This window comes from Fringilla coelebs (assembly GCF_963513975.1).
Source record: "Fringilla coelebs genome assembly, chromosome: 15".
Lineage (NCBI taxonomy): Eukaryota > Metazoa > Chordata > Aves > Passeriformes > Fringillidae > Fringilla > Fringilla coelebs.
The window spans coordinates 11,367,669-11,380,602 of record NC_140041.1 but is presented as its reverse complement, the minus strand read 5'-3'; the positions used below and the strand labels follow the sequence as shown (position 1 = coordinate 11,380,602).

Genomic DNA, 12,934 nt, shown 5'->3' with positions numbered 1-12,934 from the left:
GAAAAAAGGAACAATCTGTCACAGAACTTTTCCTTAAACTCCCCCTTGAAAATGGTTTAAACATCTCTGCTGAAACTTTCCACATGCAAAACTCAGCCTGAAGCAAAGGGAGCCATGTGGAAGCAGCACAAAGAGATGGAACTCAGCAGAGGGAGCAGGGAGAGGAGCTGGGGAGCAGCACAGCCCCAAGCTGGCCACTCCCCTCCCCCTGCAACGAGACCTCCTCTCACTTCTCTTGTTGTTACACCAACACTGGTCTTTGCTAAATATATTCACTCTCAGTCCCTTGTTGGTGTCATAATTTTTCTTAATCTAAAGCATATCTTTATGGGTGGGTACAGTATTTTTAAAATAAATATTTAATATTTTACTTGGTCTGATTGAAAAAAAAAATGTGATTTTTGATTTTCAGGGTGAACCTGGTGAGAAGGGAGGAATTGGCTCCATTGGACCCCGGGTATGTGTGTTCAGGATTTCATTTTGGAACAATATTTTTCTCAACCTTAGCTGTTCCCCACCAACTCTTTCTGCTTAGTATGTGGATGAATTTCTTCAGGATCTGTTCAGTGCCAGAAAATAGATATGGTGCATATTTAAACAAATGATTGCACAGGTACTGAATACTGGCATGGGAAATAAGTCCAATTTTCTTATAATCATGACCATTCTGTGACCCTTTTTTCTGCCAGAGGGAAGCTGGGAATAGGGGTGATCAAATGAGGATTTTTATGCTCTTCTCCATTACACAAACTGATGGCCTCTTGAGGTCTGACAGCTCCAGCTGCCAGACTAAGGACTGGTTAAACCCATGGTGTTTGTAAGGTGATAACCCCCAAATGCTGCCTGTCAGGTCTGTGCTTTCATAGCAGCCACCTCTGCATGCTGTAGGATTAAACAGGATCCATCCCTGCCTGCAGGGTCCCCCTGGGCTGAAAGGGGAGCAGGGAGACACCGTCGTGATCGACTACGACGGCCGAATCCTGGACGCGCTCAAGGTGAGCCCTGCGCCAAGGCTCGGGGAAAGGACCCACATCCACTGGGACAATGCCTCCACCCTTGTCCTGAGTCTCCTCCTGAGACTTCTGTCTTGGCACAGAGCTGGTTGGGAGGGAAGAAAGGGCTGATTGCCTCTGGGGGCTGAGGATATTTAGGGCGCAGCAGCAAAAGCGGTGGCGGAGCTCGATGGCAGCAGTTGGGATGTGGGAGGAAGGGGAAGGACACCCCAGCCTTAACCTGCCCAACTGAACAGTGCCCTGACCTTCTCATTAGAAAGAAATAAGCTGAATAGAATAAATCCTTAATTACAGGCATATTTGAGAACCACCCTAATTGTTTTATAACAGGCTGCAGGGATACACAAAGTGCTGGTAATTTCCGTTTGCCAGATGTCCGCGTGGCACGCAGCTTTGGGAGTGGAGTGCAGTGGTTGGAGAGGCTCCTTCCAATGTCTGGAGGCTTCATCTGCTGGACCCAGACCCTGTCCCTTGTTCTGCATGCAGAGGTTGCTGAGGGGCGCATCACTGAACCTCACTAACTTTGCTGTTTTCCTGCTTACTCGCTGTTTGCAGTGTTTGTGCACTGACCTGTCTCAAGGACAAGGCTCTGGAAAGGCTTCCACTGTGACTAAATGTAACAGCTTTTGAGTGTGCAGCCATGGAGAAAGGTGCTCCAGGATATGATCCTGGTTTGGCTTCCATCTGAGCAAGACCACAAATTTTGCTGCTTGAAATAATTTGCAACTTGGAAAATATTTGTTCATCTCAAGGTGGTTTGTGGTCTTTGCATCCAACGGTGCCCAGGAAAAATAACTTCTTTGAGTGTGCAAGGTTTTCCTGTTGTTAGTGCTCACACAAACTCCTTTTTTCCCCCTCTTTAATTGCACCTCCCTGGCTGGGTGACGCTGTTTTCAGCACGTTGATGCTTCCCAGGCCGGCTGGCTGGAGCAGGCAGGATGCAAAAAGAGACCATCAAATTGGGGTGCCACCTCCAGCTCAAGGCGTTTTGCCTCTTTGCAGCTGCACACCTGACTGGCTCCCAGTGTGTGGTGTTCTGCATGAAACAGCCCTGTGGCAGAGGAGCTTTGGGCACTCTGCAGCAGCTGAGCTCATCTTGGTGCTCAGGCAATCCCACTCACCTGAGTGTCTCTGGCAGATCATGGCTGGGAGTGCTCATCCCCACAGCCATGTCCATGCCAGTCATCACCAAGCCTGTTTTGTTTGTGTTTCAGGGTCCACCAGGTCCCCCAGGGCCACCAGGTCCCCAAGGCACTCCAGGTCCCAAGGTGAGCCTGACCTCTGCCAAGCTACATGGTTGTTAGTGGCTCTCCATGAAGAGTCTTCTAAGCCAAAATCAGGCAGTTGAAGCTGCCTGCAGAGGACTTTGAGGCCATGTGTGCTGAAAAAACCAGCGACTTTCACACAAAAGCCAAAATTTTGTTGACCTGTCTCTGGCCTTCTTCCAGAGGATGGTGTCCCAGAAATGAGCCCAGTCCCAGTTCCACACCTGACAGACAAAATCCCAGCTCCTCTGAGACTGCCCCATCTGTCTGTGGCAGGAGGCAGAAGTGGGAGCAGCAGTTGTCAGAGGGGCTGGCAGTCCCCTGGCTGTGCTGAGCCACCCCCATTCCCACCCTCCCTGTGTGCTCTTTGCTGTCCCAGGGCTGTGTCCCAGGCCCTGCTCTGCTCCTGCTTCACAAGCAAGAGTCTGCAACCTGCAGCCAGCTGCTTCTTAAAAAGAAGAATATAATTTGTAGAAAAGTATCTCTTGAAAGAATAGATGGGACAGGATTTTGGTGCCTTTTGAGGTCTCTGTGTCAATATCCAGATCAGCTGGTGATGCTGGTGGGTCACTGACACCTCCTTGGTCCTAAGCCTGGCAGTTATTCACATAACCACAACAGTTGTGTGTGAATAACTCATTTCCTTGCACAATGCTTTCCCAGGATGAATCCTTGATTTAATTTACCATGGGCTCCCCTTTCTTTGTCTCCCTCCAGGGAGAGCTGGGCTTGCCAGGTCCACCTGGAATGGATGGTGAAAAGGTGAGTGAGGCACGGCTGGATCGAGCGAGGCCTTGCCAGGAGCCAAATGAAAAGGAAGCTTCCTGTGTGTGTCTGAAAAGCAAATCCAGCGTGCCAGGAGTGAGCTCTGCTGTGGAGGGGCAGCTGTGACTCCCTGAACTGATGGCCCTGTGCCTGCAGCCCCTGCTCTGCCCTGAGCGTGCTGATGCTGCTCGTGGCCGTGTCTGCTCAGCTAAAGGGGCTCCTTTCACAAGCAGCTCGTCAGATGCTGTCTCAAATCCTTTTGTAAACCTTCCCAACCCCAAATGGCTGCACTCCCTCCTGCAACCCAGCCAAATTCTGCTGCACCCTCAAAATTGGCATCTGTGAGGTTGAATGTTAAAACGTGTTCTCATGAGCTCGCAGTGCAGAGGGAACAGCAGAGAGGCAGAAGAGGTTGCTGTGGGGGGTTAAGAGTTTTCTCCTAAACATGTTGTGTTTTCTCAACTTGCAGGGTCCCAAAGGAGCCAAGGGTGACCAGGGCAGCATGGGGACCATGGGGCAGAAAGGAGAGACAGGAGAAATGGGCTCAGCAGGTCCCCCGGTAGGTCCCTTTGGTGTCCCTGTCCCTCTGCCCCTGGTTCTCTATTGCCCTCATTTCTGCAAGTGCTCAGAATGGGGCTGGGTTGGCTGATTTAAGCAATGACCTCTCCACACCACCTTCCTGTGGAGCTGGTGGATGTGGGGGCTTTGAACTTCCATTTCTAATCAGCTTGTTCAGAATGTATTAGGGAGGAGAAAATATTTCTTCAAGGTCCTCTGGAGATGACCACGAGCTTTCCTTGAGCCAAGGCTGGTGTTTAGAGAGAGACAAAGCTATTTTTCTCTCATTTTTGCTTTCCTGGAAGATGCACCACGTCAGTGTCACATTTTTATCTTTCAGGGAGCAGAAGGGCCAAAAGGAGACAAAGGAGAAAAAGGAGACACTGGCTCACCATGTCTGCAGAATAATCATGTAAGATCTTGGCAACGTAAAGTCTTTCATGAGACAGGATCAGGCAAAGCTGGGGGAGCAGGACACACCCACCAGTCCCATATCCATCAGCAAAACCCAACTGCTTTCTACAAGTGTCTAAATGCAGTTTATTCCTTAGGGAAGAGCAGTTCACACACTTAGCACTGCAAAGTTATTCAGATTTTGTATTGGTGGCTGAGATATTGGATGCTGCTGTTGTAATTAATTGGGCACTAAATCATGATTCTGGGCTTAGTGAGGTTTCCACTCCTGACAGCCTTGTTAATGAGCTGTTTAATTCCCTTCTGCAGATCATACCTGAGCCTGGACCCCCTGGATTACCTGGCCCTATGGTAGGACTCTGAAGTGATTCCTGCAGATTTATTGTTGTATGTGATAAAGGACAAGGGTGGTTTGTTCTGTTTAATCATTGTGGGCTGTCTTGAATCCGGGGAAAAAAATCAGGGAAGTGCTACAGTCTGATCTGTCTTTGGAGAAATTAAAGCGCCCAATTAAGGAGAGTGCATCAGAGTTTATGGCTCATTTTGCAAAAATCCAAGTTGTTCCTTGGGAGAAAAGATAAAAATCTGTTCCCCACCATGACAGTGTCTATATTCCCCTAAATTCACCCAAGTCTTGAAGTTTTCTGCCATCAGCTGCACTGGGAGAGGATGCAGGTGGTGATGAATGCACAGAGCAATTTTGATGGAGACATCAAAGGGGTTTGGTGCCTGCAGTGCTCCAAAAGCAGCTGTCAAGGACATTGGGAAGGCTGGGATGCCTCTGCTGCCTCCAAGGTTCACCTTGAGAGACCGTGCTTCAAAAGCAGGTGGCATTTCAGGTGGCATTCACAGCCTGGGAGGTATCCCAGCCCTGCCCAGGTGTGGAGGGCTGTCCTGGCACAATGCCACCCCCAGAGCTCCCTGTCACTTTCTTGAGCAAAGATTCTGGGGGCTCTCACTCCCCAGAGCTTGTGTTGCAGAGCTTTATTGTCCTCTGTTACACAGAATGCTCCTTTTCAGTTCCCCTGCCCCCTGATTTGATACTGGAGAACAAAATAAACTGCCACCTGTCTTGAAAATAAGTGTTTGACCATTGTCAGCCTGTAATTTGAGCAAGAAATGGTTTGGGAAGGAAAGTCTAGGGTATGTTTTTAAATTCTGGGTTTTTTTCAAATGCACCACTGTCTTTCCCACAGGGTCCTCCAGGAATCCAGGGGCCTAAAGTAAGTCAATAAATTAAATGTCACCCAGTTTCCCAGCTGCTAGTGCATTATTTACAGGCTCACAAAGGCCTGTCAGCTCTGGAGACTGAGTTTTTGTCCCTGTTGTCACAACACAGCCCTTGGTTACACTGTTCAGCAGTTGGCATTTTGGAAAACAAGCCATTTTTCCTTCCAAGAATTTGCAATCCAAACCCCTCCTCCAGCACAGGGTTCTGAGGGCTGGTGAGAGCCAGGGCTCTCAAACCAAAAGGCTTAAAACCTGTATTTTCAGCAATTTTCTTATATGATGTGGTCAAGAGCAAAACATCAGCAGCAGTGTGGGTGTGAGAGCCCAGGGAAGGGCAGGAGGGGGTGGGTGCAGGAGGGGCTGATCCTTGGCTGATCCATTTCATCTCTGCAGGGTTTGGATGGTGCCAAGGGAGAGAAAGGGGACAGTGGTGAGAAGGGGGACCAAGGTGACACCGGACCTGCTGTGAGTTGTTTTGCCAAGTCTCATTTCTGCTGACAGAAACTTGTCTCAGAGGAAACAATCCCAGTGCTTTGTTTCTTTTTAATTTAAGGGTCTCCCAGGTGCTCCAGGGCTCATTGGTTTACCTGGTACCAAAGGAGAAAAGGTAATCACAGGTGTGGGAGAGGAGCAGGGACATTGTGGTGCAATCCTAAAATAGGGGCTGTAAAATCCTGCTGTGGGGAGTCCAGCCAGAGCTGCAGAGCTGGACCAGCACTGCCCTGGTGGGTGGCAAAGGAGCAGCCTCCAATCCAGGGGCTCCTCACCACTATGTTATCCATGCCCTCACCACTATGTTAAACCAACTGGAGCCAAAGTTTGTCTGCAGCACCAAGCTCAACACAGAACATCTTAATTTTTATTTTTACATCTGCAGGGAAAGCCAGGGGAGCCAGGACTGGATGTGAGTATGGAAACCATTAATTATTCGTGGTAGAAACACAAGTAACACACATCTAACTTGGGATTGTTGGGAAAATATACAGCTAACACTGTGTACACAATGGCCATGGAATGATGGCTGTAGAGGGGGCTGAATTCAGGCCCATTGCTGGGCTGCTTCCCCTGCACAGTGGAGCTGCTCACCTAAAGGGGCTGCCAGGGCTTCCCTTTCCAACTGAGAATATTTAGATTCAGTGATATGAAAATTCCTAATCGCTGTAATGTAACTGGGGTGTGGTGAAGCACTCCATTTTTCCAAGAAATTGCTGACATACCAAGTCAACAGGAAGAAAATGTCATTCTTCACCATGGCAGGACAGGCTGATGGCTGGAGTTGGCTCGTGTTGAACTGAGCCATTCACACACTAAACTAACAAAAACTTCTTTTTTTTCCCCTTTTTTCTCACCTAAAAATTGTGGTGACAGGGTTTCCCTGGTCTCAGAGGAGAGAAAGGAGAGAGAAGTGAAAGAGGAGAGAAGGTAAGTGGGTTATGGCTGTGTTGATGCTTGTGGGGCAGGACAGGCTGCTCTTTTTGGCAGGCAGTTCTCCTTGCCCTGGGAGCCACTGCTGAAAGGCCTTCTGTGCAGCCCAAGGAACTGCAAATTCCCAGCACAGGGCAGGACAGGCAGTCAATTCCTACCCACTTGGAAGGGTTTTTGCAAGCCTGCCCCCATCCCAGGCCAGCCTGACCATTGGGGGGAAATGGAGCAGCCTGACAGCTCCGGGTTGAACAGGATCACTGGTCTTGGTTTATAGACCTTGAAAATGGATCCAAGTCAAAGGTTTTGTTACAGGGACCTTTGAACAAAGGGGTGCCCAGGTGGAGTCAGGAGCCCAGCTGGGCACAGGGCAGTGGCTGGAAGCTGCTGCTCCCACTTGCTGTCAGATACCAACCTGGGTTCCAGCAGAAACTGCTCATTCAGTCAATCTGTTATAAAATTATCTACTGCAATATTTCCACCCAGCTTCAACTGAAGATTTTCACAGTGATTCCACTGCTCAGCTGAGGTCACACTAGTGCAAGTGTCCTTACTCTGGGTGAGGACTGGGACTCTGTGAGTGCTGTGAGACATGAACCAGAGGTGTTTCTTCCCCCTGGCCCTGATATCTTCCTGTTGTGCTGACAGGGGGAACGAGGAATACCAGGGAGAAAAGGGGCCAAAGGACAGAAGGGGGAGCCAGGCCCCCCAGGACTGGATCAGCCTTGTCCCGTGGTAAGTCTTTCATTTCACTCATCCTAAGCATGGGCTGAGGGGCTGAAAAGGAGACCCAGCTTTGCAGCCAGGGAGGATTTGGGAGTTCTCTTTTGCAGTAAATCAGAGCAGATGGTTATTGTTTTCTCACTTTTCTTAATGGTTTATCTGCACTGCTGGAAGTTCACTGCTCGCTGTAAGGGCTCCTCACTGGCCAGATGGGAGCAAGCCACAGCAGTAAAAATAAAGCATCTTTGTGTAAAGACCTTCTTATTGTAGTCAGGAACAATGGACCTCAGTAGAGCTCTTCAGGAGATAGTGATGCTGCTGGCCTGGCTGCTGAGCATGTTTGAAATCAGGGAGTAGCTGGGTGCAGGGGATGGGAGGTGATCTGAAAACAAGGCCAGCTCCATCCCTTCCCTTCATCCCTGCAAACTGAGTGAGGGATGAGCCAGGGGAAGCATGTTGGGGTTGATAGCATCACAGTTCTGCCAGGCATAAGTGATGGATGAGCTGGAGCTCCCCAGGCTGCCAGGATGTGCCTCTGGGAGGAGAGACCTCCCCTGGTTCCCATGCCTGTGGCTCAGAGCTGTCCCTTCCCAGACACACCCCGGGCCACTGCCCTGCAGCACAGCCAGGGGGCTTTCCAGGAAACCTCCAGGCTGTCTGAGCCTGGGCAGGCTGGATCTCCCAAGTCCACTTCCTGACCTCTCATTCATTAGATAGAGCCCACAAAAACAAAACCAGAGTGGTTTATAAGAAGTTATTTGACCTGGTAAAATTTGCCTCCTTTTCACTTACTGTTTCTCATATAATGAATAAAGCTAGAGAGATCCTCTCCATGAAGTGCTTTGAAGCTGCAGGATGAGAAGTATCAAATGTGGAACTGAAAGTGCTTAAATGTAGCTGTTTAGAACTTAGTCCAGAAGCACCTAATTAAGAGTGCCAGCTGCTTGCTCCGTGACAATTCAAAAACCTATTTCTTCTCTGAAAGTGTGACTTTTCCTCACTCTCTGAGCACAGCCATGGCAGCCAAGGCTGTTGTGTAACTCCACTACACCAGCAATAAGCTCCTTTGTCAATATGCTTTATTTTGGCTGGACATTGAATGTGAACTACAATTAATTTTTTCCTCTCTCAACATGTTGGGTGATTTACCCTTTATCTCTTTAACTGCACTTTTACAAATGTGAAGCTCTGGTTCGTGTACAGAGGATCTTTCCCAGATGACAGATTCTGCATGTCATGTGAATTCCCTACCATAAAACCACTCTGCTGACGTGCTGTGTCATCAGAAATGGAGCTGTGAAGCTCTAGGCCCATCCTCCTCCCCCTGTGCTGAAACATGGGTGTCTGTCTGTGTAAATCCTGTGTCCTGTATCATTCTCAACAAGCAGTTATTTTTCCAAACAGGGAGATCATAGCATTGCAGGCAGCAAAAGGGACCCAGGTTTGCCAGGCCTGGATGGGCTGAGCCTGCCCTGCCCTTTGGTACAGTATCTGCTCCGTCTTGCATGGTTTGTGTGTGTTCCTGCCCTGGCCAAGCCCTGTCCCCAGGAGCAAACCCCTCCAGGGAGAGGAAGGACACAAGGCAGCAGAGCCAGCAGGAGATGTTTCACTCTGGCATTTGGGGAAGGATGCCAATGTGTGGGGCCTTGTTCTTCCCAGTTAAAATGACTTTAGATAAGGAGTGTAAATCATGGGAGATCACACAGGGGATGCCAGTCCCTTTATAGTAACAGATGCTCAAAGTTAGATGCTTTCAAAATTTTTTTAGATGCTCAAACTCTGGTAACAGATGCTCAAAGTTTCTCTCAGTACCTGTGGCCCAGTTTGGTTCCCCTCGTGCCTGTGCTGCTGCACCCCTGAGTCCCATCCCCAGCTGGGGTTTGAAAAGCTTTCCTCAAACAACCACCAGTCCTGCAGAGCCACTGGCACTCTGGCACCAGAAGGGTTTTGCTGTGTCTGCACAGAGCTCTGCCCAGAGCTCAGGTTGAGCCCAGTGCTTATGCAGGAAGGTTTGTGCTCTGCTCCCCAAAAGGACTCTGCACCCCTAGCTAAGAGAGGTCATTGTTTTATTTTCATTTTTTTAACCATAGAAAATGCTGCGTGTTAGATGATTTGCAGTTGTCCTCAGAGAAACAAAAGGGCAGTAAGCTGTTTCTCTTTCAAAAAGTTAAATTACTTTCAGATGTGCCCAAGAAACCAATTCCTAACAGCAGGCCTGCTCTAACTTCTTACTCCCCAGGGATAATCTATTTCCCAAGCATCTCCCATCTTAACTACACAGAAAACACAGGACCCATCTCTGCTGAAGGCATTGTAAACTGCAGAAGGTGATTCCTCCAATTAACTTCAGCATGACCAGTCAGTAAAGCACTTGTGCATCTTCCTGGTTAGTTGCAGCTTGGTTGAAATGTTGATTTTGTTCTGCAGCCCAGGGTACAGAGGAGGCTTGCTGGGCTTTCAGTCCAGGAGCTTCAGCATGAGCCCCACACACAGCCATGAAGAGTCATTTTGGAGTCACTCAAGCGAAACATGGTAGAAAGATGTGGAGTTTTATGATGGCCAAATGAAATATTCTGAGTGCACAAGAAGGAGAAAGAGCTCAGGGCAGGAATCAACCCCCTGACCATCAGTGTTAGGGTGCACCTCAACAGAAGGTCAGGATGTTTTAGGTCAAACAACCACCCTGCACCTTGTCCCCCCCATCACCCTCAGACAACTCTGGCAAATGTACATGCTTTACCTTTTTTTTAATAGCTTTGGACCAAAATATTGACTGTGTCTGCAGAAAAAATGTGTGTTTTCTAATAAGGTTACAGGAAAGCATGACTGCTTACACTCTGAGTAGCTGGAGAGGGTTACCTTACTTCACTGCATCTGTTTTATTGGGCATAGGCTATTTTACATATAAAATCAATACAGAATACAAAAAAATGTGATGACTAACATTTACAGTAAAAAATGTATAATTGCATTTTGACCTGTATTTGCACTAGCAGTTCTCTGCTGCATCCACATCTTCCCAGCCCTAGTGAGTCTGGAGGTGGCTCAGAGGGAAGGGTCAGTGCCTGTGTGCTCTCTGTGGCTCTACATGCAGAAATTCATGGAATTGGAGATCCAAGAACAATCCAGCATCAGGAAAGGCAGCTGAAGTCAGCTATTTCTTCTGAGGTGTCTGGAGAGAGCTGGTCATACATAGCTCATTCCTCTTCTAAGGGCTCCTTCCTTTCCAGTGTTCTCCTCCTGGAGTGAGAGCTCTTCTGGCTTTCTGATTTTTGTATGTTTCTTGTATCTCCAGTGGAACAAGACAAATATTTTCACTCCCTTTGCATAGTCCACAACTGATGAGTTGACTGACTATTCTCAGTTCAGCAACTTAAGATTTCTTAAAGAAACTAAGTACTGCAGGATCAAATTTAACACAATTAGGATACCATCTAAGAAAAAAATACCTACATCACCTCCCCCAAACAGAAAAGCACATTTTAACAAAAAATACATTCCCACATCATGCTTTCCATATATATGTCTGATTGAAAAATACACTACCTTATAAAGCAGATTATGAAGTTAATGAACTGTGATTTCAAATCTATTTGTACACATTTTCTTCGTTTAAAGGAAAAAAAGTGTAGATTTCCAATTTTTTTTTTCTTTTTTACCCTGAGGTGTATTTAATTTTGTGTTGTGCGTGACATATGGATTACATTGCCTGCATATTCATTTTTGTGCATATACAGTAAATGGGTTTTGCATGGTAATTAACAGTGCTGCTAAGCCTTTCATTGTGAAAAATGAGCTTCAGGTTTTTGGGTCTGACACTCAAGTCACTGTCAGGAAAACTGAATCTGTGAATTCAATTTTGCAGGGACCAGACGGACTGCCAGTAGCAGGATGTTGGCACAAGGTACAGTAACATCAATAACTGTACATCCTTGAGCAGGTCCTGAGTGATTTTGCTCCCTGCATGGTGATTGTTTGCACTGCTGCACGTGCTTCAAGCAGCAGCCCACAGGCCTGGCAGACATGCTATGCCTTGGGAGAGCAGGATTGCAGCAGCTTCAGGTCTTGCTCCCCCCAGCTCTGGACTGGTGCTGGGAACACCAAAAACCTGCTGAGCATGATAAATCATTGTTAACACTGTCAGGAGAATGCCTTTTTACAGGCCTGCTCGGGCTTTTGTCATGGCCAAGAAAGCTCAGGAGCCACCCACGGAAAGGCTGCACCAGGTGCTCATGTGCCTTTCTCAGTCCATACCCTCCCAGCTGAGAAGTTAACAGAGGGCTGTCTCTTTGTGGCAGAGTTCCAAACATTTATTTTCTAACAAAGACTCTTCTGCCATTGTAATTATAACTCACAACCAGTGCACTGCCTCAGTGCTCTGATCAGCAGCCTGGGTGCAGTGGCCAGGTAATTTGTAGCATCTCGTGCACCCAGAGCAGCCAAGGGCTGGAAGTGCTACTGGCAGCCTGGGAGAATGAGGAGAGATGTTTCCTCCTGTAAAATGGGGATTTGATCCAGACTTGTAGGAGAATCCTCATTCTCCAACAAGAGTATGACACTGAATCTGAGTGGAATTACCAACCCAGCTGTAAACATGTGTTATGTGGACACAGCTGGAGTTAACTGCATGCCCCAACTGATTGCAAACCCTCAGAATGTGAGCACACCCTTGGTATATCAAGGGTTTTAATTCTTTGTAATTTGTTTGGATGTACTGTTAATAATAAAGAAATCTGAATGCCAATCCTTATAGTAACAGTAAAGTTAGTAAGTGTAATGAATGGAGCATTTCTCTGATTTAAATGTTTGTTTGTGTGTTCTTTTTCAGTGATCTCTAAGCATGAAGCACAATATGTAAATAATGTGATATATTTGGATCTTTTTAATTTTTGTATAAAAAAAGGAAAAAAAAAAACTTTTGACAGTAATATATTGACCTTTTTTTATACTGGATTCTGACATTTATGGACTTGGAAAATAATGTAAAGCTCCCAAATCCATACTATGGCATGGTAACACCAGGATTTGCTAAAGGTACTGATGGCAGCAGCTGAGGATGAACAGTGTTCCCTGCTCATGCTGCAGTGTGAACTAACAGTACTGAGCCTGCCTCGTGTGCCTTACTGCATGAAAGAGGGCAAAATCCCTGTCCTAATTTGGCTCTCAACTTCATATTTGCATTGTACATGCACATTTAAAGGGTGAAAAAACCTGGCTGAAAACAAAGAAAAGAAGGATGCAGCCCTAAAAATGGAAGAAGCTGCTGTCTACTGTCTGGTCAAGCAGGAGAAGGATTTGCAACCTGCAGAGGAAGCAAAGCCAAGCTCCATCCATCACTACCTGCTGTGGGTGATGGAAACAGCAATTCTGGGGCTAAACTGAACAACCTTGACTGCCTGTGGTTATTTCCTCTACAATCAAGAGAAACCTTTCTCCTCAAGAGGAAGCACCTCTGGGTTCTGTTCTGGGCTCTGAGCCTGAAGATGTGCCAGCACTTTGTTACTGTGGAACACAAATTCCCCAGGAAGCCTCTGCTGCAGAATT

The 12,934-nt window shown here is 47.4% G+C and overlaps 1 protein-coding gene across 1 annotated transcript in view; it reads left to right on the top strand.

Annotated features, from left to right (window-relative positions):
* COL23A1 (collagen type XXIII alpha 1 chain) overlaps nt 1-12,853 on the top strand; it is a gene marked incomplete at its 5' end in the record, with an annotated part of 174,081 nt that extends 161,228 nt beyond the window's left edge. Inside the window, 16 exon segments of the mRNA XM_084215806.1 lie at nt 413-457; nt 918-995; nt 1,344-1,367; nt 2,228-2,281; nt 2,996-3,040; nt 3,513-3,602; nt 3,942-4,013; nt 4,325-4,366; nt 5,212-5,238; nt 5,639-5,710; nt 5,799-5,852; nt 6,123-6,149; nt 6,614-6,667; nt 7,316-7,402; nt 8,795-8,872; nt 11,256-12,853. Coding sequence (XP_084071932.1) covers nt 413-457; nt 918-995; nt 1,344-1,367; nt 2,228-2,281; nt 2,996-3,040; nt 3,513-3,602; nt 3,942-4,013; nt 4,325-4,366; nt 5,212-5,238; nt 5,639-5,710; nt 5,799-5,852; nt 6,123-6,149; nt 6,614-6,667; nt 7,316-7,402; nt 8,795-8,872; nt 11,256-11,303 — 897 coding nt within the window. The 3' untranslated portion in view covers nt 11,304-12,853.
* Nucleotides 12,854-12,934: the final 81 nt, after the last annotated feature.